The sequence below is a fragment of the Salminus brasiliensis genome, chromosome 23 (assembly GCF_030463535.1).
Source record: "Salminus brasiliensis chromosome 23, fSalBra1.hap2, whole genome shotgun sequence".
Taxonomy (NCBI): Eukaryota; Metazoa; Chordata; class Actinopteri; order Characiformes; family Bryconidae; genus Salminus; species Salminus brasiliensis.
Genome location: NC_132900.1, coordinates 30038916 through 30063057, shown reverse-complemented (window position 1 = coordinate 30063057; position 24142 = coordinate 30038916). Strand labels below are relative to the sequence as shown.

Genomic DNA, 24142 nt, shown 5'->3' with positions numbered 1-24142 from the left:
TAGACAGATAGACAGATAGATAGATAGATAGATAGATAGATAGATAGACAGACAGACAGATAGACAGAGAGATAGACAGACAGACAGATAGATAGACAGATAGATAGACAGACAGACAGATAGACAGAGAGATAGACAGACAGACAGATAGATAGATAGACAGATAGATAGATAGACGGACAGACAGACAGACAGACAGATAGATAGACAGATAGATAGACAGACAGACAGATAGACAGACAGTCAGACTTTGAGATAGATAGATAGACAGACAGAGAGACAGATAGATAGACAGACAGATAGATAGATAGACAGACAGACAGACAGATAGATAGATAGACAGATAGATAGACAGACAGACAGATAGACAGACAGATAGATAGACAGACAGACAGATAGACAGACAGATAGATAGACAGACAGATAGATAGATAGATAGATAGATAGACAGACAGATAGATAGACAGACAGACAGACAGATAGATAGATAGACAGATAGACGGACGGACGGACAGACAGGCAGACAGTTTGACAGATGGATAGACAGATAGACAAACAGACGGACAGACAGACAGTTTGACAGACAGATAGATAGATACATAGATAGACTGATAGATAAACACAGGTGGAGGCTGGTGATTGGCTGATAAAGGGGACCCTGCAGTAGAGTCTCCTGGCAGAACGTCCGGTAGAGCTTTCATTTCTACACTGATCCAGGCAAAGCAGATGGTCATTTAGATTCAATATATATCGCTGCCGTTCAATGAAAAACATGTATCTCCAGTTATCTCCAGTTATCCATTTTAGAAATGCTCTAAATGACTTGGAATAAGCTCTTATTTCACATCAACTTCCATTCAAAGTTAAGACCGTTTTTGCCTTCTCCTGTAAAGACATCATTTTGGAGATACATGTTTTTCCTTGAACAGCAACGATATGCCCTCATTTACACATACACAAACTTTACGCTTTCAAAGACTGAACCATTAAATAATTGCCAGCAAAATCCACATGGTCAAATTTAATTTAATTAATTTTCTGGCCAGTTCTTACAAAAAATAATTATAACAATAATAATAATAATTTTTGCGAATATTACTTTTCTTTTGCATCATATTTCATATATTCATAATGTATTGCTCACAGCTGTCTTTTAAGCTGTCTTTCTAAAACATAGAAAATAATATTATAGAAATCTATACTTACTTTTCTGATGCATGCAGTGCATGAATAAACCACCAGGGAGCAGATTTCAGAAAGCATTATTTTAATGTCTTATTTATCTTAATTAATTATTATGTATCAAATGTATTATATGTTATTATGGTTATTTATAATATTTTGTGATTTTTTTATTTATTATAATGCATTATTTAATGTAATAACAAAGATTTCTCAGATTTTTTTTTTTTTTTAAAGCCTAAAATATATATTAAACATGATAAACTTTAAAGTGTCTAACGAGATGAATTAACCCCTAATAAAACCTCTTTCAGCCTCACGGTGAATGAAAACGTTAATGAGCTCCGGTTACTAACACCTGATCCGGTCCCGCTGAGGGGTTATATTTAGCGGACCGGGATGTCACAGGCCAAACACCTTTTCCTTGAGCACAGAGCTCGAGCAGCCCACACACCCGCGAGCTCACTTTTCGGTGCTCAAAAAGCGAAAACCATCATTTATTTTAGCGTTTGACTTTTGTTTTTGAGGTAAAATCCCATCGTCCCCACATGTTCACACTACAAACGGCGACGATTTCGGAGGAATTCTCACCGAACCCCTTCTTACACACTTAGCTAATGCTAACCGGGCCAGCGCTAGCATGCGTAGGGGAAACCCACGCGAGCGCAGCGCGCGCCACCTGAGCCCGCTGGACTCCGATGGCGTTAGATTCAGTGAACCGATTCTTTTGAACGTGCGCGTGTGGCTGTGTACATACAGTAAATATACACCGATCAGCCATAACATTAAAACTACCGACAGGTGGAGTGAATAACATCGATTATCTGGTTCCAACGGCGCCTATTAGTCTGCAGTATTAGCCCAAGTTGAAGATGATGTGTTGAAAGCGTAGAACATCTCCAGAACATCTCCAGAACATCTCCAGAACTCCAGGCAGGTCTTCCTGGTATGCAGTGGTCTGTATTTACCAAAAGTGCTATGACCTAAGGGTCATGCCAGAGACCACAGGACACCTTCAGAGGTCTTGAGGAGTCCATGCTTAGAGGGCTTAGAGCTGTTTTGGCAGCTTTGGTCTTCGAGAGAGAATAATTTATTATTTATTTTTTTAAAAAAATTAATTAACAAATTAATACTTAATAATTGATACAATTAATTTTATTTTTATTTAATTTCATTTCTACGCTCCAAAAAAAAAAAAAAAAAAAAAAAAAGTTCGGGCTTGTGAACGGACTCCACCGGTTGGTTTGAAGGAGTCGGTTCAAGTGACCGACTCCTTCACGAGTCAGCCCCTTCGAATCGCCTCTTCGGAATTCCGTCGAGAACGGCGCCACGCGCCTGATCATGTTCGCTCGGAGACGCGCACACGTGCCGGCTCCGTCCGTTCCAAAATTAATCGCCCCCCTCCTCCTCCTCCCTTCCTGCACCCACACACACACGTACACACACACACGCACACACACATACACACACACACTCCCTCCCCTCCCGGATTTACTCCGAAGTGAGCGCGCCGTTAAGCACGAGCGCTGACAGACGCTGAGCCGTTCGCGCGCTCGAGGAGGAGGAGGAATCTGCGCCAGTGCAGTTTTTAAGCATGCGGTCTAAAGGAGTGCTCCTGTTCCTGGTGCTGGGCGCGTTCACGGCCTATTACGTTTATCTGCCCATTCCGGACAACGTGGAGGAGAGATGGAAGCTCATGTTCACGGACTGCTTCTTCAGAAGTTTGAGCCACCTGGTAAAACAGCTCCAGCTTCTCCAACATAACTTTAAACAGGGGCTGAGGGCTGCAGCGCGAGCTCTCTCTCTCTCTCTCTCTCTCTCTCTCTCTCTCTCTGTGTGTGTGTGTCTCTCTCTCATTAATTCGGGTCAGTAATGCTGGATATGCTGTGTGAACTGTGCATGGTCAGATCTGCAGGTTAGAGCTTGTATAGGGTTGCTAGTGTTGTCTCTGGCTATTATAAATACAATTAATTTTTTTTTAATTATTATTATTGATTATTAGCTGCAGCCTCTTCACCTCAGCATGAATTCCACCCACGACCCAATGCAGTTCCTGCAGTTCTGCTGGACAGTGTTTCCGGCTGTGGTTTTAATTCTCTCAGTATTCATTCAGTTCTATGAGCTGCAGCAGTCCTGAGGCCGGCACGGTTCTTACACAACTGCGGGACACGGTGTGCCTATTGGACATTACTGCTATAACCGAGTGTTTCAGGCTCGTGTGGAGGCCTAAGTACTGCGAGGCGCAGTGGCAGTTACAACAGATTATGTCAGATCATAATCCGAGCAGCGGGCTCTAGCACCTGTTCTAATAATAGGCCCTATTATGGAAATCAATATTTATTCATGGGGCTGCTGACAGGGCCCTAAGTCTTTCACTCACTCCAGGGTTCGGAGCGGTGAACTTCACTTTGTCTGGCGCAGCGTAAATCTGGCTGGTGCTTTACTTCATGCCTGAATTTCGAGAACAAGGGACCAATAGAAATGCTCCAAATTGAATTAAATCAGTTATTAATACATTGACCTCCATTGAAAGGCCGTGCTAAGCTTGGTTGAATGGCTCTGATGCAGTTCTACAGACTTAAAGCTCACTGATTTGCTGAGGTCAGAGCGTTGTTAAAGTGTTAAATATCCCATAATAATAAACATTTTTATTAAATACAGATATTTACTTTAGCGTCGAGTGGTAGCAGCTTCAGGATCACGCTGATGCTCCACTGACCCGTCATAGCCGTCCCAGGCCGGACGCTGCTGCTGCACTGTGGAACTCTGGTGGAGCTGCACCAGGGAGGGAAGCAATGCAAAGGCCTGTGCATGAAAGGGGCCCTAAATGATGCATTATTTGAGTATTTTCGGCAGAATTGTTCGAGAGGTGGGGCCCAGTGTAATATATTTTTTCATGGGGCCCAAAAATCTTCACGTGACCTCTTCACAGAACTGCATAATGCTGCGTGACCCATATACCCTTAGTCATATTTGTGTAAAATCCTATAGGATTACTCTGCTGCCTCAGATGTTCAGCTTGTTTAGCTTGTTCAGAAATGCACGTGTACAGCTGTCCATGAGGGGGCGGTCAAACCGTGATTTGTATTTACTGCAGTGACGTAAAAGTGAATTAGGCTCCACAACTGTAGGGGGAGCCCCGGGGCAAAAATACCAATTTTTGCATAATGCTGCTTTAAAAGGGAATTCAAATTTATTTCTATAAATAGTTTCTGCACACCTGGTTCATAACTTCAGTGAGAATGGGCGGGGCTAAAACAAGCATAGTCCGATTATGCAGATTGGTTTCTGTGACATCACAAGATAGCATGTGAATTTAAAACAGGTTGTTTTTGCAGCTTATGTGCCAGATATGGACTAAATGAGCCGTGGCGGGAACTGTAGCAGTGTTTACGCACCACATCCAGCTCCTAATCTCTAAAATTAAATAACGCAAAGTGAAGTTTTCCATGATGTCGGCCCGTTAACGTAAGCCAGGTCCAGTGTATTTTCTGAAGCTGACACTTTGCAAAACACGATCCATCACCGCCCTGTTTATTACAGTCCAATTACTCACACTCCGACAGATGCTTGGCGGATGCTTGGAAACTGTTGAAGCCACCATGAAATGAAAAGGGCTTGTTGGACTGCGTGCAGCTGAAGCCTCAGGGCAGGGAACACTGACATGGGAGCATTAATGAGCTGGTGTTCCTAGCTTTGCAGGGGCAGGTGGGGGGGTGGAGGTGGGGGGTGTGGTGGGGGGGAGGTGCCGGCGGAAGGTGTGAGGACTCTAAGCCAGGGGTTCCCAACTGCAGTCGTGTAGTTCTGCACACTTTTGTGTGTCAGATGGTCAATCACAGTACAACTCATTAAATGACTTATTTAATGTAATATACTTTTAATATTAATATTTAATCAGCAAAGTTAATAATTAAAAATGAAGTCCTTCTCGATCTTCGTCTGCTGTGTTTAAGCAAGGAGAACATTAAATATGCAGAGTGAAGCTGGCAAACCTTCGTCTGAGTCAAGTGTTCTAAGCCTGCGACCTTCCTACAGTTCTGTTCCCACCCCCGATCTAACACTCCTGATCCAGCTGATCAAAGCCTCTGAAGAGATTGATTAGTCGGATCAGGAGAAGCAGATTATGATTTCAACTGAACTCTTCAGGAAGGTACATCTCCATTAGGGGGAAGGCTGATAACCTCTGCTTTATATTATATTATATTTTTTTTTTTTATATTAAATTATACTAATATTATATTATATTTCAGTTTTTAAATGATAATACAATTGTGTATATATATATATATATATATATATATATATATATATATATATCTCAGTTTCTGTTAAAATGTTAAAATATTATATGTATTATATGTAAATAAAAACTATATATATATATATATATATATATATATAATTTTAACAATATATTTAAAATATTTACTTTTTAAATTTATTTTTTATTTTATTTTATCCAGCTGATCAAAGCCTGAAGTAATTGTTTTATTGGATCAGGAGAAGCAGATTACGATTTCAACTGAATTTACTGCTTTATATTATATCATATTACATTATATTATATTATTATTCAGTTTTTAAATGAAAATACAAATCTAAAATATTATATGTATTATATGTAAATAATAATTAAATATATATATATAAATATAAACTATTTATATATAATTTAAATTTATATGTAAAATATTTAATAGTCTGATTGGCTTTTCTATATTATGCCTAATTTAAAAAACAGTCTAATATATATATAAACACACTTCACACTATCATTGCATAAGTTTTGTATGCAAATATGAAACATATTTTGTCAAATATTTATATTAATTATGATAAATATAATATAAACATTATAAAAAAAATAGTTTAGGGGGGTTCCTCCACTCGCAGGGTAACCAGCAACCAGCTGATTGGCTCATTTTGTTGAGAGGTGGGACTTTATCTGTAAACAGTTGCCATGTTGAGCGCTATGACATCTCCCATTCATATTTCAAATGCACACATAGCTTGTCTAGTCCCTGTAGAGAAGTACTGCCAATAGAATAGGACCCTCTGAAGCAGATAAACACTATGAACCTATCGGCACCATGCTGCCTAATGCCAGGCGTGGGCTAGTTAAGGGGTGTAGAGCCCCCAGCATTGAGCTGTGGAGCAGTGGAAGAGCTGTGTTCTCTGGAATGATGGTGGTGGAGCTCCATCCAGTACTTTTGGGATGAGTTGGAGAGTTGGGGAGGAGGTATTAACACACTAACCTGTTTTGTACTAACAGGAAGTGATGAAGCGTTGCTATGCCGATAAATGTCACTGCAAGCTCTCTTTATCAGCCATTTTTTCCAAATTTGTCCAGACGTGAAAAAAGCTCACCCATTCCATTTCTACCCATTCAATGCATTGTGGGATAATAGTGTCCATCATAACCACACTAAAAACTGACCGGTTCTGGCCGATAAAAGCGCTGGGCACTTCAACGTATTGCGCACTATCTCTCTCCCTATGGAATGATGAAGCATCTGGTACTAAGGTGGTGGGATTAGGGGGGCCCAAATGAAAATCTGCTTAGGGCGCCATAAAGGCTTGGGCCGGCCCTGGTAGCAGACAGTGGTTCATTTAGCGCTGTGTTTAAACCCTGACCGCTAGAGGGCAGTGTTGTACTCTGGCTTCAGATCCCACTTTTCTGATTGGATAAAAAGTTGGTATTTTTTAATAATATCGCCTTGCTTCCAGTATCGCGATATATCACAATTTATCGAATCGTAACCCCTGTATCGTAATGCGTCTTGTATCGTCAGGTTTTTGCCCATAAGCAGCCCTGATGCAGATGTTTTTAGGACGAGGCCTTTAGGGTAACGCTGAGGAGGCTGTATTGTTTAGTTGTCGAGATGTAAAACAGCTCGGCGAGTGTGCCTTTAAGTGAATTACTGCCAGAGCACTCCTGAGTTCACTGCAGATCGTCCGTATTCACCTACTCCACCCATGCAGTTTCTCTTCTTTCTCTTCTTCCTCCTCGCCTCCCTCCAGGCAGACTTCAGTGAGCTCCTGGGCCTGAAGGACTACATGGGGGTGATGATGTTCATCACGTTTGCCGAACGAGTGGTGCCCGTTTCCGACGAGCGGGTGCAGGTGGCGGAAGAGCTTTTCGATGGTGTGGAGGTGGTGGTGTATCAGCCCAGGCAGGAGACAGGAGCCGGAGAGACGAGGAGGGCCATTATCTATCTGCACGGGGGAGGATGGTGCCTGGGCAGCTCCCGTAAGTCCTGTCCCGTAACTGCAGGTCTCATAATTCCATGACTCCAGTTGAACAGTTACTAAAAACAATAGAATCCATTGATTAATTATAATTAAAGAATTAGAAATGAATTTATAGTGGCACCCATTACTGACACAGATATGCACATACAAATGTCTGGTCCCTTAGAGAAAGAAGTACTGTCAATAGAATAGGACTCTCTGGAGCAGATTAACATCATGACCCTATTGGCACCATGCTGCCTAATAATGCCAGGCGTGGGCTAGTAGAGGGGTATAAAGCCCCCCAGCATTGAGAGCTGGGGAGCAGTGGAACTACTGTGTTACTCCATCCAGTACTTTTGGGATGACTTGGGGTGTTGGGGATGATAAGGTGGGGTGGTGATCATCATCCAACATCCTGACCTCACTAACTTTAGCTCTTGTCCCTGAATGCAATCAAATCCACACAGCAATGCTCCTCCAAAATCTAGTAGAAAGCCCTCTTCCCTGGACAGTAGAGACAGTTACTCCAACAGAAGCAGGATCAGCTCCTTTAATACCCTTGACGTCCACCTAAACAACAGCTAACAGACGCCACACTGGCAGCAATGTGGGGAGGAAGTGCCATCAGTTCTCCCCAATTATTGGCCAATTGTGCTCTCTCAGACTCTGGCTGCTGATGGCAAGTAGCATGACCCGGTATTCAAACCAGCGATCCTTGGATCACAGTGGCAGCACCTTAGTCTTTGTGATATCACAAAAATCAACACATTTACATATCGTCACTGTCCAGTGGAAAAACGTGTATCTCCAAAATTGTGACTTACATTTGAATGGAAGTCAATGTAAAACAAGAGCTTATTCAAAGACATTTAGAGCATTTCTTTTGGTCCGTTCATCCCCTATTAATTACACAGTGTACAGAAGCAGGTACAAGGGTTCAAACCAATGGACAAAAATGAAGCCACGTTTTTTATTGGACAGCAGCGATACACAGTATCTGCTTATTTAGCCCCACCCATTCATGTTGAAATTCTAAGGAGTGTTGCTTGGGGTAATTTGGGGTAATCAGAACAGGGGTCATTAATTCTTAAGGACAAGGCAAAGTTGGGAAAAGGTCAAAAAGGTCAAATGAATTTTCTGTATAATTCATAATGCATCCAATCATGTCTTTGCTGCCTGAGGCTCAAGGGTTCTGTTTTGACAACATCAGTCTACAGCACTTGTTTATGAAGCTCATCTATCTTCTCTACTTGTCGATGTTCTGTAGGGATGATTAAATTTTGTGACGAGGTCAGAATTACGGATTCCTTCTCATGACTTTTTTTAAAGCTGATTGTGGAAGCAGCGCTGCACAGTAGAAAGGTGCACCGTCATTTTGCCGCATAAAGAAGCAGAAAAAGGCCTTAAAAATACAATCAACAAAGTTAGGGAACGACAGCCGCATGCTATCATCCCTTTCTTGTAGCGCCATCATCATCATCATCATCATCGTCCGCATCTCAGTGGGAGCTTACAGCCCTATTTGCGAAAACAAAACCGTACCATCTGGCGGAACTGTCAGACATGCATCCTAACGGCGGTAACCCTCGGTAGCCAGCCGTTAGATGGCTGACATAACACTGATATCGTGATCTGACATAAGGCGTCATGCTGCCTGGTCAAGCTGCTGTCAGAGGCGTACAGAGCGGAACGGGCACCCCATGCTACAACCGTGCCAGACGACTAGAGTCACCGGCATGGGGTGGGGAGGGGCTTGCGTGGCTTTTGTTCCTTGGAAGAAATCTAACCTCACTTTTCTTCTGTATTCTTTAGTCACTGTTGCTATGACTCAGTTATTACATACAGTTATACAGTTAATTATGTAGCTGTAAAATTGCGTAAGTAGCAATATAAGGGACATTCTCATTAAACTACAGCAAACCACGTCTGTAAATATTCAAGTGTCAAAAATATCGATTTAACGTTTTCTGTGTTTGGTGGTATAAACACAGAAATCCTACCCTATACTCTATATATAGGGGCAAAAGTATTGGGACTGTCCAGGGAAGAAGGCTTTCTACTAGATTTTGGGGGGAGCATTGGGGAAGATTTGCCTGGTGTGACGGGGTGGTTTTATGAATCTATGGTAATATTGACTGGATAATAAATGCTAATGACCTTTGGTTAATCCCAAATTTAGCAAGTTGGCACAGTTATACTAAGTAAATTGTGTAGCTGTAAAATTGCAATAGTAGCAGCATATTCTCATTCTCAACTGCTGCAAATCATGCTACTCTTATATATCAATTATATGGACAAAAGTATTGGGACACCATTTGGAGTAACTGTCTCTACTGTCCAGGGAAGAAGGCTTTCTACTAGGTTTTGGGGGAGCATTGGGGGAGCATTGGAGAAGATTTGCCTTGCGTGACGGGGTGGTTTTATGGTTTTATTGTGCATTGTAGCTCGACAGTTGATTTTTATTTTATTTTTTAATGCTAATGACCTTTGATGAATCCCTAATTTAGCAAGTTGACACAGTCATACTAAGTAAATTATGTAGCTGTGGTTCTATGGTGCCATGGTAATATTGACTGGCTAGTCAAATGCTAATGACCTTTGATTAATCACAAATTTATTTAATCCCAAGTTGGCGCAGTCATACTAAGTAAATTGTGTAACTGTAAAATTGCAGAAGGAGCAACATATTCATGCTACATCATGCTATATCAATTATATGGACAAAAGTATTGGGACACCAAATGGAATAATTGTCTCTACTGTCCAAGAAAGAAGGCTGTAGAGTTTGGAGGCACACTGCTGTGAGGATTTCGTTGCATTCATCGCCAAGAGCATTAGTCAGGTCATGATGTTTGACGGTGATCACCACCCCACCTCACCCTAAACCAACTCCCCAAGTCATCCCATCCTAAAGTACTGGATGGAGCACCTTCCATCATTTCAGAGAACACATGTAGTTCCACTGCTCCACAGCTCAACGCTGGGGGACTTTGGACCCCTCTGCTAGCCATGCCATGCCATGCCTGGCATTAGGCAGCATAGTGCCAATAGGTTCATGATGTTCATCCGCTCCAGAGAGTCCTATTCTATTGGCAGTACTCTACAGGGACTAGACAAGTTGTGTGTGTGGGGGCGGGGGGGTTGGGGGGTAGCTGAAAGCATTTATTAGAAGGGGTGTCCACACATTTTTGGACCAAATTAACAAAACTAATATTTACACACTTAGCTACAGTCATATGCAAAAGTTTGGACACACATTTTGTCTTGGTTTCGTACTCCGAAGCACTACACACAGCCTTGAATCAGCTGATCAGACAGAAAACACAGTATTTTCAGCAAATATCCCTAAAAATATACTAATATTCAGTAGCGTAGCTCTTTTTTGGACACTGTAAAAGAACGAATGACCTATTTTCACATGTTAAACATGGTGTATTGCCTGCGCTTGTGCATTCCTCTGTTTTAGGCTGGCCTTTGCCTCTCTCTCTGTCTCGCTCGCTCGCTCACTCGCTCTCTCTCTTTCCCCCATTGATTTCTCTTCTTTCCCTCACTCTCTCCCCCCTCTCTGGTTCTCTTACTGCAGGAATGGGACCCTATGATCTTTTGGCCAGACAGATGGTTACAGAGCTCAATGCGGTTGTTGTTTCTGTAGAGTGAGTATTATGTCACTTTTCTCCCAATCAAAACAAGGAAGTTCCTGTTTTTTTTCCCCCCGTCCCAGTAAGCGTGACGGGGTGGTTTTATGGTGCGTCGTAACTCGACAGTTGCTTTTTTATTTGATTTGATTTTTTATATTGTCCAACTAGTCAAATGCTGATGACCTTTGATTGAACCCAATTCAGCAAAAGCTCCTCAACATCATGAGCTAGTTTTATTGTATCACTGATGAACCATACCAGCGACACTGGCAGAACGGGCCTGGCAGCTCTGGCCCTTTTCAGCAGAGATCCACTTTGCTGTGCTTGTCCAAACACTGCATAATGAGTATTACACTCTGCTCTGCCTCACTCAGACTACACGGCACAATGCGGTAAGCCAGGGATCTGCCCAACGCCGCGGCTGAGACATTCCGCTGCGGACGCCGGGCTCTTCCAATGATTTGTGACTTCAATTTCTGCTGCGTTTTGTTTTTCGCTGCGATGCCTGAGGAGTTAACAGTACTTCACTGTAATTGTGCAGGAAGATAATGAAGGCCGGGTTTTTTTTTTTTCGTCTGCTGGATATGGAAGGTCACATCACTGTGCAGTTTTGTTTCGGAGCTGCTCAGGCACACTCGATTCACTTCATCAGCCAGTTTAGAGGCCCTTCATGAGCTGATTCATGATGTGCAGCGCAGAAGGGCACCGTATGATCACCGTTAAAGCGGAGTTCCACATATTTCTCCACTAACAGAGTAAACAGTGTTGTTCAGAGTGGATTCATGGCAAATTATTTAAAATAATTGATCAGAAGGTGTAGACCAGTGCAGTTTTATAGAGGTAGAATTTGGTATAGGGTTTAAAAAATTATTTAAAATTTTGGAGCATTTCTATTGGTCCATTCATCATGACTTTTTGCCACAATATTGAAATCACAATCAAATCAAATCAATAAAATAGTGCCTCTGGCTTCTGTATTTGTAACCATTGTGTGTAAGCGCCCTCTGAGATACTGCCTGGGACCTATCTCCGGCACTCAAGGTTCTCAAGATTGCCGCATTTCACGCCAGCCCTCACTGAATGATTTTATTTACATTATAATTATATCAATCAATCAATCAATCAATAAAAATGTATTAATATAGGGCTCTTTTCAACAAACGCAGCTTTACAGAGATCCGTGTCCGAGCATCTTTAGAGCAAGCCAGTGGCAACAGCGGCAAAGAAAACTCCCTCGGGTCGAACCCTTGAGAGGAACCAAGACTCAAAAGGGAAATCCATCCTCCTCAGGTCGAACCACCAGATAATAACAATAAACAGCAAAACAGGAATAAAAACAACAGTAAAACCAAACTGAATTAAGAGGGAAAGTAAATGAATAGATAAATAAATATATAGCTGGAATTCCTCTTTAAGCCCCAGATCTGCTCAGAAGAACCTGGTTATCTACCACAGGAGTTCTGCACCTGTTTGTATTGAATGGCTTCTTTCAAGATAAGATGTGAAAGCCATCACAGATAAAGGGTTTTGGTTTGCTGCCGGTGTAGACCAGGCCCTTTTACCTGTAGACCGCAGGTTCCTCTGTCTCGCTTATTCACCCCATTTTATCTGGTTCCTGGTTGCACTCATGCTACGTGTCTCCGTGACCTCCGTATCTTTATTTATTTTTGTAGTCATGGATGAACTATTGAGAGAACTTACCTGAGCTCTATGCAGGTACCGCCTGGCCCCAGCTCATCACTTCCCTGCCCCCTTTGAGGATGTGTACCGCGTCGTCAAGTACCTGTTCCAAGCGGACGTCCTGGACAGGTACAAAGTGGACCGGGAGCGGGTGGCTGTGTCGGGGGACAGTGCAGGAGGCAACCTGGCGGCCGCAGTGGCCCAGCAGGTGAGATGCAGCGTGTCACTTAGATGTGAGCATCCATTCCAGAAGAATCAAATGCAGATGTTTCAATTGTGAATGGACAAAAGTATTGGGACCCCTGCTCATTTATCAAGGGTGTTAAAAAAAAAGAAAGAAAAGGTAACTGTCTCTACTGTCCAGGGGAGGCTGTCTACTAGATTTGTTAGGATGCTGAGGTCAGGATGTTGGATGCTCACCGCCCCATGCACTCTCTATGGGGGGGTAGATGGCGCGCTCTCTCACCTCATCACTGCCATTGAGATGCTGGCTGGCACCGGTGCCTGTTGGCTGATGTATCAGAGCTGGGGTGTGGCGCTTTCCTCCGATTGCATTGGCTGCTTAGTGATGCTACATTAGATGGCAGCATTGCATGTGATAGTGGGGGTCCTATTTAGTGGGTGGGTTATTGGCACAGCTAAATTGGGGAGAAAATTATTGGATACATTTTTTTTTTTACACCTTACTGTGTAATAAGCCTTTATAGATGAATGATCAGCTGAACATCAGGTGTTCTAAGGAGTACAATATAAATAACGCAAAAACACCGGTTCTCTAAAAGAACCCGTAGAATGCTTCAGAAAGTCTTCCCAGCCATGAAACCGTCGGAAAACCCTGGAAAGTTATGAGGAGAATGTTTTTTTGCCAAAGAATCCTGTTGATGTCGCCTGTGTGTATCTGTCCTCAGTTGCAGTTGGACCCAGAGCACTCCGTGAAGCTGAAGGTCCAGGCCTTGATCTACCCGGTCCTGCAGGCCCTGGACCTCAACACGCCATCCTACCAGCAGAACCAGTACATGCCCATCCTGCCGCGCACGCTCATGGTGCGCTTCTGGAGCGAGTACTTCACCAGCGACAAGTCCCTCTTCAGGGCCATGCTGGCCAACGGCCACAACAGCCCTGAGTCGGCAGCACTGCTCAAGTTCGTCAACTGGAGCGCCTTCCTGCCCGAGTCGTACCGCCGGGCGTACAATTACAGCGCCCCGCCTGTAGCGGCGGGCGAAACAGATGAGCGCGCCAACGGCCCGGCTCGTTCCATGGCAGACCCGCGGGCCTCGCCCCTGCTGGTACCCGACGAGGTGCTGCGCCCGCTGCCCAAGGCCTACGTGCTGACGTGCGAGTACGATGTGCTGCGGGACGACGGCCTGATGTACGTCACGCGCTTGCGTCAGGCCGGGGTGGAGGTGACGCACGAACATTACCCGGGCGGGTTCCACGGCGCCTTTATGTTCACCGTGTGGCCCACCGACTTTGAAATTGCACGAAGGATGTTGGACAACTATGTACGGTGGCTCAAGCTGAATTTGTAAACTCTACCATTTGCGTGACGCCGTTTTACCAAATTGTTCGCGAATGAGATAATTCGGCAAAGTTTTACGAAATTTGTAAATGATATATTTTACAAAGTTGTAAGTTATTTAAACAATAGCTTTACATTACATTCCTTCTCTCAGATGCTCTCGGGGCACCTGGCTGTGGTTAGATGTTCAACATTGCTTTTTTTTTTTATGTAACCAAATGTACCCATGTGTATTCGTTTCATGCTGTTTACATAGCTGCTGCTGCTGCCTCTTTATCTGGGTCTTTTAAGGGTTTTTTTTGAGGGCACAGTTTTTCTTGCTTTCTCCTGCCTTTAGAAGAGTCTTGTGACCATTGACTTGTTTTTTTTATCACTTTCTCAAATCTCCGTAGTATTCTCATAACCTGGTTTCAACAAATACAAAACTTCCTATTTCAACTTCTCTACACGCTGCCCTATCTCTACATACCAGTCTGTTAAAGAAGGTTGCCAGTTCTTGTTTTTTTTAAACATTTCCTGAAATGACAGATGATGTTGACCATTTTTTTCTACAGTACTGTTAATCTCATGTGTGTTACCACTCCGTTTGAATGATGTACTTGATAGGATTCAGTTTGACAAGCAGTAAAAAGTCAGCTGAAGGTTTCTGGGTCAAGGCTTCATCTGTGACTGGTTTTAAGGGGAGTCTGGACCTCACTTTGGAGTTTTATTGGTATTTTAAGTTGTTTTGAGATGTATTAACAGTACGTGTGTGACTTTGGTTGTGGGGAAACAAAGCAAAAATGCAATATTATACAAGCCTGCTCCCCAGGGCTGGGCGATACGGTAAAAATATTATATCACAATATCTAAAGATAATTTCACGATACATCATATTTAGCAAAATATTTGAATAAGCAGACAAAATGCCTCAGTAGCGACAGATTCTTAAAAACTGCTATTCAGATACTCTTTATACTGAGTACAGTGATGTCTATTCAAAGTCTGCTGCTCTCCATCTAATTAAACAGCACTAATTATACTCTGTGATGAGATGTGATTTGGTGTGAGTTGGTCAGTGTTCTTTACCCCCTTAAGCAGCCTGTGGGCCGTCGGCCCAAACTTCTGTTATTAAAGAACAGCCCCACCAGTTTGTACCAACGTCCCTGTAGTTACTGAGTAATACACCTTAGTGGGTAAAAAGCTTTGCTGCATTAAGGGGTTAAGCACTGAGGATATTCACAATATGCTCGCTTATAGAACAATAAAAAAATATTGTTATGATTTTGGCAAAATTTTGCCATTTGCCCACCCCTACTGTTTACCACCCTGTTACTTTACCTCAGAGTTTCCTTTTATTGAGTTTCCTTTTACAGAGGGCTCATAAAAATACAAAACAAACAAAAAAATAACAATAAGCTCTGCTCTGATTGGCTGGTTTCTGGCACCAACAACTCACAGTACCCACAGATTATAGCATGATTTTAACAGTGCTGATAAAGAGATTGTTAGCTTTTAGCCTTATCTACACTCGCCTCCCCGGGTTTGTCTTAAAAAATAAGCTTGCCCTTTCCCCTCGGATGTGTGTATAGCTCCAGTCTGTTTAATAGATTAGGTTAGCTTTTAGCCTAGTGCAGATCCCAGTTTGCTTTTCCTGGCTGTCGCTTTGTCACGTGTCAAGGTTGCGCTCCACGTTCTACGAACACTGGCACCGAAAAGGCTGTGGTCATGAGGCCTGGCTTCCTTTAGCAACCCATATTCCCAAAACTAGCTGGAGTCTGGAGGTGTTGACCACCATATGGTCGGGTTTGAACGATGCTCCAGCTTTAAGTAGAGCTGTCTCTAGTAGGTTGGGTGTGTGTAGATAGTGAAGGTGTGAATACAACAAATCAAGACTGTGATGTAACAATTTTGGGGTTTTGGGATTGGCTTGTTTTACAGCTCTGTCACAGACAGTGTTCCATATACTATATATATTATATACTATATATATATATATATATATATATATATATATATATAGAGAGAGAGAGAGAGAGAGAGAGAGATAGATAGATAGTTTAAGATATATAATAACTATTTATAGACAGTGTGTTTTAGGGAAATTAACATTTGCATTGTAAAACCATGAACAACATTTCCCTTAAATGCCAAATAAAAATATTGCTATTTAAAGCATTTATTTATTTGCAGGAATGACTGCACAAATAAATTATTATAATAATTATAATATAAAGAAGTTAAACACAGTACTAATATCTGAACTTTAAGAGCATTCAGAAATCACTATGATAATAACCTCGATGGCCAATCACAGCTCTCATGTCTTGGCAGGCTCTCCACTAGTCCTTCACAGTAATTATAATTATATATATATTCTGATTAATCATCTTTGCTAAGCTTAATAGTGTTTCCATTATGGGATAGTTTAATGTGATTAAATGTGATGAAAACTGGAATTTGAGGGAAAAAACAGCCTGCTTTGTTTAATGTTCTCGTCAATGATGTCAATGAACCTAAATTTGAGCTGTTGGCCCCGGGCATTCTTCTTCATGTGACCTCGGTGTAAAATTGCACTACTGTCTTATCCTATGATCTCCCTCCCCATCTCTGTCACGTTGCTCTCCTAAGTGCGTGAGTGTGTGTGTGTAGAGAGCGAGCAACAAGATAGGCCTTGGTGTGTGTTAAAGTATAGCCAGGTCATTGTTTGTGCTTGACAAATGGACTCACCCACTTGCCTCAGATTAAACAAGGGATAACACACGCAGAAGTACAACCTCTCCCATTTAGACAAACAGGCCCAGAACCTCTTCTTCCTCTCCACGCACTGATTTAGTACGAGGACTGGCGCAAATGGTGTGTATGCATGAAAAACAAAGTATCACAAATCGTTCATCCGTTCTTCCTCGCTGACCTTCAGAGTTTCTTTTTTGTACCTCTAGAAGAAAGGACCAGCTTGTCTGTAGAGATCCAGCTGGACAGGATATTGTTTGGTGAAGAGTGAATCCCCCCTGCACCCCTCTTCCTCTGAGGCACCTGAGCTAAAGCATTTCCTGTGGGATCAGAGGAGATCAGAGAGATCACACGGCTGAGATAGGTAGTAGAAGATCAGCTAGGTATGCACTCACATAGCCCTTGAACCAGCAGAGCTTCTGCTTCTAACAGGTCAGGGCTAAGTGAAGTGGGTGGGTGGATGGGTGGTCGAGTCAGTTCCAGGCCTATCATGTTCAAAGGTCACAGTAAAAAAAGCCAAGACCACCCTTCATTTGCTCTACTTACAGAGTTCTTCACTTATTCCAGCATTAGATCCAATCTCAGAGGTTTCAGATGTTTCATTCCAGCTTCTGTTCTTTTCAGGAGATCTACTCCCTTGTCGCTCCCTAGCCAACATGCTCATATGAGGGCTCAGATGGGTAGAAGATGGGTTCCGGGTGGGTTCCTCTCTGTCCCTTCCCTCAGATATTTAGTTCGGTGTGCTCTTGACTGTTGAAGTGAGTGGTATCCCCATGATGGCCAGATTCATACAGCTCTCTGAGGCCTTCAGAAAGAAGGTTGTAGATGCAGATGAGTCTGGGAACCCAGCTAACATGTCCATGTGGCCTCCGTGGGGCCTCCATGTTGGCCCCACATATGGATGCGCACCAGGATCAGTGATGGGACCAGAAGCAGTTAAACATGGGTCTCACCTCATGGGTTGTACACTGAATACAGGGCCTAGATGGGGCCTAGATTAAGGTGGGCTGTAACGATGGAGCCCAACTGGGTGCCAGTAAGAGCACATGCCCACCTGGAACCCACCTAGCCCACGGTCCACCCATGTGAGCCCCATATGAGCATGCTGGCTGGGTCGGGATTTAAAAAGATCAGCCGTTCCATGACTTTATGTCACATGAATAACTTGTATTTGCTAATATACAGTGGTAAACACTGCTCCACTGTGACTGCATACAATGTACTGTTATAATCGGGACCTTTTCTATAAATGAAGCCATTGCTTGTGGAACAAGGTCAGGTTTGATCAAAGAATACAATCTTCTTTATTTCAGCACTCACAGAAGTTCTGCACTGCTCATATTTGGGCCCTAAGGACTAGCATATCCACACGAACATGATGCTCCAGCCCCTGAATGCCTGTAGCCTACCTACCTACTACACAAATAATGAGAACATCACCTTCCCACTGTACATTATTTAAAGAAATATTTACAATTATCACTTAATTATTGCTTCAAAAGCCATAAACATCTGAATAAAAATGTGCTAACTATTTGAAGTGTATGGACAAAAGTATTGGGACACCTCTTAAATCATTGAATTCAGGTGTTTTCATCCAGCGTCATTGCCAGAGGTGTATAAAATGAAGCCCCTAGCCATGCAGTCGGCCTTTCTTACACACATTAGTGAAAGAACGGGAGGTTCTAAAGAGCTCACTGAACTCCAGCGTGGTTCTGTATGTAAGGAGACAGGACTGGCTCCATATTAATAATGCCTATGGGTTTGGAATGGGAGGTCAGAAAAGTAGACACATTTTATGTAGGTGAAATGTGTAGGTGTCCCAATACTTTTGACAATGTAGAGTGTGTTAATGTGTGTCAAAGAGAGGTTTCAGTATGAAACACAGTATGCTGTACTTGGAACTAACCCAGCTAACATGTCCATGTGGGGCCTGAATAGGTAGCCCAACTGGGAACCAGAAGGTTTTCTCCATAGGTTCCATGTTGGGACCTGGGAGGGTTAAGCATGGGCCCCATCTGGTTTGTACACTGCTCATGGGGTCTAGATGGGACCCATGTGAGATTAAGGTATGGGACAGTACCCAGTACAGAGTACAAACCCATCCAGGGCCCATTCTTTCCCCCCTGGACCCCACCTAGCCCACGTTACACAAATGTACGCCCCACATGAGCATGTTGGCTGAGAAAGCTCTGCTGTATCCTATACCCTTTTGTATATTATCCACATTGGATAATGAGTATGGTTTGACAGGGATTAAGACAGGCCTCTATAGAACTGCTAACAGTGCAGAGAAGGCCCCTATCCTAGAGCTGGGCTAGCAGACACTCATTAAATATACCCATTCCAGTGGTTTCAGTTAATGACAGGTGTAATCAGCTCAGAACCTTCAACCAAAGCACTTCGTTTGTCTTAGATGAAGCTTGTCTTAACCATAAGCCCTCAAGTTAACCTCTACAAACTGTGACCTTTTGGGGAATGCAGTCTCAAACAGGCTTAAGCTGGTGAAAAACAGGGCATGTTGTTGCTGCGGGCAGCGAGAAGATCCTTATCTCTGTGATATTAGATAGGAAGCTGTATGAGACCCACCATGTGTCATCCAATGATCATTTGATAGAACTAATCCAGGCTTATCCAAAAACATTGTTCATGGTTAGAAGTAAAAAACAGTGAAGTCTGATGTAAACATGGACCTTTTTTAGATGTCCTTCAATGTCTTCAGGCCACATTGTTCATCCCTTTGCAATTCCTTTGCAGAAGACTGAGAAGAAATCCTCCAGATCTCAGGCCCATCTGCTTTCATTTGCAGAGAAGAGTTACCACTGTGTTAGAACATCAATCTGTCCTGAGCTGAGCATTAGGTTGAAAGATATAGCTCATCTACTCATTTTCTTCTCAAATCAATGCAGCCTTAATCAGGAACATATGACAGAACCATCTATTGTCTCAGAAGTTGGTGATCCTGGGGGACCCGAGTTTTGCAGAGTATGGAAATTGTTGTTTGAGTGGAGAAAAGGGATCCTGGAATGTTCTACCATTCTTTTGGAGGTACAGCGTGGTTCTGTCACTGGCTTAATATTTATATGTACAAGAAAAATGGTTCACATGGTTTTCTGGTCATGTAAACCAATGGAATGAACGCTGAGGTAAAGCAGTTGTGGGCTCCGAGTGGTCCTGCGGACTAAGGAACACTGATTTCCATCAGCAGCCGGAGCCTAGGAGGCCACAATTGGCCATGCTTTCTCCAGGTAGGTAGATGGCGCTCTTTCTCTACCCTTATCACTTCAGTATGATGCTAGCCGAGGCATCAGAGGTGGGTACCCAGCACTTTGTTGGTTGGCCGGTGGCGTTGCATCAGAGGAGGCTTGTGTCAGTCCTTACCCTCTCAGTTTTGGAAGCATTTCATGTGATAAGGGGAGATTGCTAACGAGTGGGTTGGGAGGAATTGGGAGGAAAATTGGGTAAAAAAAAAAAAAAAAAAGTATGGTTCCATAAGCAGCATCAAGCCGTAGTGTCGCCTTTCTTGGAGAACCGCAATAACTCTGGAGACGCCTGATCTACTTCCACATTGTTAGGGCTTCTAACCAGTGGTAGCCACACTGCAGTTGGTGATATAGTATTGGAACCAGTAGAAGCAAGCCCACCATGAGACTGCCCTCGTAGTGTACACTGCGCCACGATCTTTTTCACCACTGGTATGAAGCCATGGCCGACAAACAAGAAAATGAACGGATCCAAGCAGCTGTTCATGGCAGCAAAGCAGAGGGTGACCACCACGGTCTTCTGCAAGGTGGCCTGCAACTGACACGCCCTCTCTTGGTGCATCATGTAGTAGAGGTGCAGTGTGCGCTGGATGTGGTAAGGCAGGAAGCACAGGCAGAAGATACAAAGCACTAGGCAAACCAGGCAGATGTCCCGCCGCCTCTGGCCTGCCCTTGTCTGCAGGATGTGCTGGATCATTAGCGAGTAGCAGACCAACACCACAACCAGTGGAAGCGCAAAACACACCACCAGGACTACCAGATTCAGGTGATACAGATAACCCCAGGAGACTTCACTGCTGGGTTCCAGGCATCCCTCCGCCTCAATCTTGAACCCATACGTTGCAAGTATGTATAAGGTGTTTCCTCCCAGCACAAGGCACCAGATTCCCCAGCACAGGGTGCGAGCCCACCGGCAGGCCTCACTGTTTTGGATGCGCACCCGTCCAGCAAGCACCAGGTAGCGGCAGACGCTCAGAGCTGTCAGGAACAAGATGCTGCAGTACATACTGATGTAGAACAAGTAGGTGGAGATACGACAGGCCCAGACCATCAGATTAGAGCTGACAGAAGATGCCGGTGCAGCAGTGGTCAACAATGAATGGCTGGCGTAAAAGGCGATCCGCAAGGGCAAGGTAAGTATGAAGACGAGGTCAGAGGCAGCCAGGTGGATGAGGATGATGGTGGACAGGCGGTTCTTAACAGAGAGCTTGCAGAAGACGTACAGCGCACCGGCATTGCCCACAAGACCGAAAACGAAGACCAGGCTAAACACTGCAGTGTAGGTGGGATACTTGTACTGGTCGGAGTGGTTACAGCTGACTTTGGAGGTATTTAGTAGTCTATCCATCACTGATGTGGGTTCAGCAGATCCTAGGGCAGATCCTACAAACATGCACATGAGAAAATATGTTCATGTTCATTGAAATACTCCTCAAAACCTGGATGTATTACACATTATGATTCTTAAGACATTCATTAACAACATGGTAACTATTACGGAAATACTCTAGAACCCAAACAGTAGGTCAGGGGTGGGCAATTTCGGTCCTGGAGGGCTGGATTCTGACACTGACAATGTTGTGCACACCTGATTCAACCTGTTAAATGCACATCAACCTAGTGTTTGGGTGCCACATTGGTAAGAGTGTCCAGAATGTTCTCCAAGTCCTTCTGTCCTGGAATGTTCTTGCCCATTTACACAGTTCTAGACTCTTCTCCCACATTCACACCTCATACGGTCAGCAGTCCACATTTGAATGGCGGGAAATGTCTACCATATTGGGTCAGTCGTCCAAGGTGTCGGGGACACCTGCTCACTGCTCATCGTTTCTTCAGAAATCAAGGCTATTAATTAGTTTCTCCTGCTTTTGTCCAGACAGGAAGGCTTTCTACTGGACTTTTGAGTCTATTGGATGGACCACCAGCATCATTCCAGAGTACACACTGCTCCACATTGCTAGGGGCCATTGAGTCAATTGGATGGACCTCCAGCATCATTCCAGAGAACACACTGCTCCACATTGCTGGGGGCCATTGAGTCAATTGGATGGACCTCCAGCATCATTCCAGAGAACACACTGCTCCACATTGCTGGGGGCCATTGAGTCAATTGGATGGACCACCAGCATCATTCCAGAGAACACACTGCTCCACATTGCTAGGGGCCATTATACCCCTCTACTAGCCCATGCCTGGCATTAGGCAGCATGGTGCCATAGGTTCATGATGTTTATCTATCTGCTCCAGAGAGTCCTAATCTATTGGCAGTTCTTCTCTACAGGGACTAGCCAAGCTTTTTGCACGTCTGTGTCAGCAGCAATGGGTGCAACTTAAAGTAGCTGAATGCATTCATTACAAGGGGTGTCCACAAACATTTGGACACACATGCTTTGTACATGTGACCATTTAATATTAACTGCACAAAATGAACCATCGGGGTCAGGGATGTGTTGGACCTGGAATCCCGGGAATTGTTGGGTGCAAGGAAGGAATAGCAATCAGTTGGATTGTGAAAAAGTAATCGGACACGAAGATGATCATAGATGATGGACAAGGCGCTTGGGCGGCTAACGTGATCTGCTTCACAGCGCAAGGGGATACGGAATTGAGCTCGATTGCTGCAAAAATGAGACAAAATTGATGTTTTTAATTCTCCTGGAATTTTTGGCAGTCATGTTCACGTAGCTCAGAGAATTCTCAGATTTGCTTTTCAGGTCTTTGCTGGCCGTCTTCGAGGCCTCCCTGGGATTTGGCTGACGGCGCTAGCGTGCATGCTTTGAGAGAATGCAAGCTCATGATAAGTACTCCATGACTCACATGCACCAGGTTGGGAACCTTCTCAGCACACACTCGAAATCTCGGAAACTGCTCGCTGTGTACAGAGGGTTCATCCAAATAGGCAAGCCTGTGTGCTAGCGTTCTTAGCGTTTGCTAGCCATGTTAGCAATTTTAGCCAGAAATGATCCTGGCCGGATCGCTCAGCTAGCACAAATCACGGCGATTCTAAAACGAGGCCGATAATAAAGGCTTTTGCTGAGCATCTCGAGCATTTCTCAGTACCGAGAACCAAGAGAGACAGCGTGTGGTTTTTATTACTGTTATTTTTCAGAGAGGGGAGAAATACTGCACCGATCTTATCTTCGTCCCCAGACAAGGAGGAAAAAGAAAAGCAAGGATGCCGCACCTAATAATGTCTTCATCACCGACGACCCTGCAGCCTGAAAAATACCCTGTAGCGCAGGGTTTAGCAGACGCTGCGCATGGCCTAAAGCTGGTGTGACCGCTAGTGTAATTCACAGGTTGCAAACTGAGATAAGCAGAACTGACATCTTCTCCGCAGATAAGATGGCAAGTTGTGAAGTTAAGCACGGGCTGATTACATCAGCACCAAACCACGCCAGTTCCTAATCAACAGAGTCACGTATTTTCTTCGCTTCTTAGGACTTTCGAAAAGGGAGCGTTCACACGGAAATCTGATGAATGGCTATATATGCACGTACGCTGTATGGACAAAAGTATTGGGACACCTCCTCATTTAAGGCTTTTTAAAAAAAGAGTTTCTCCTGCTTTTGTTGGAGTGACACCCCTTCACACACACACACACCCCCCATTGCTGTGAGGACTGGATTGCATTCAGCGACAAGAGCTTTCAGAGAACACTCGTAGTTCCAGTGCTCCATAGCTCAATGCTGGGGGGCTTTATACCCCTCTACTAGCTCACACCTGGCATTGAGCAGCATAGTGCTAATAGGTTCATGATGTTTAATTATCTGCTCCAGAGAGTCCTATTCTATTGGCAGCACTTCCCTACGGGGACTACACAAGCTGTTTGCACGTCTGTGTGAGCAATTCTTCAGGCTTAGAGAAGCATTGCTGTGAGGACTGGATTGCATTCAGCAACAAGAGCTTGAGAT

The 24142-nt window shown here is 43.8% G+C and overlaps 2 protein-coding genes across 2 annotated transcripts; one reads left to right on the top strand and one right to left on the bottom strand.

The window, feature by feature from the left end:
- Positions 1-2695: 2695 nt before the first annotated feature.
- On the top strand, positions 2696-15389 carry aadac (arylacetamide deacetylase). Its single transcript, XM_072668925.1, has 5 exons — positions 2696-2917; positions 7204-7432; positions 11000-11069; positions 12771-12942; positions 13643-15389. The coding sequence occupies exons 1-5, from the start codon at positions 2777-2779 to the stop codon at positions 14261-14263; spliced, it is 1233 nt and encodes a 410-aa protein (XP_072525026.1). The 5' UTR covers positions 2696-2776; the 3' UTR covers positions 14264-15389.
- A 5077-nt stretch (positions 15390-20466) lies between these two features.
- On the bottom strand, positions 20467-21576 carry LOC140546248 (lysophosphatidic acid receptor 6-like). The gene has a single exon (XM_072669489.1). It carries the CDS (start codon positions 21574-21576, stop codon positions 20467-20469), a length of 1110 nt encoding a protein of 369 aa, XP_072525590.1.
- Between the last annotated feature and the right edge of the window lie 2566 nt (positions 21577-24142).

Excerpts from the sequence above, each read along its gene's own strand:
- aadac (XM_072668925.1), top strand. The coding sequence starts at position 2,777 with ATGCGGTCTAAAGGAGTGCTCCTGTTCCTGGTGCTGGGCGCGTTCACG. Across the intron at positions 2,918-7,203 it reads TCAGAAGTTTGAGCCACCTG|GCAGACTTCAGTGAGCTCCT; the intron begins GTAAAACAGCTC and ends GCCTCCCTCCAG. Across the intron at positions 7,433-10,999 it reads ATGGTGCCTGGGCAGCTCCC|GAATGGGACCCTATGATCTT; the intron begins GTAAGTCCTGTC and ends CTCTTACTGCAG.
- LOC140546248 (XM_072669489.1), bottom strand. The coding sequence starts at position 21,576 with ATGGATAGACTACTAAATACCTCCAAAGTCAGCTGTAACCACTCCGAC.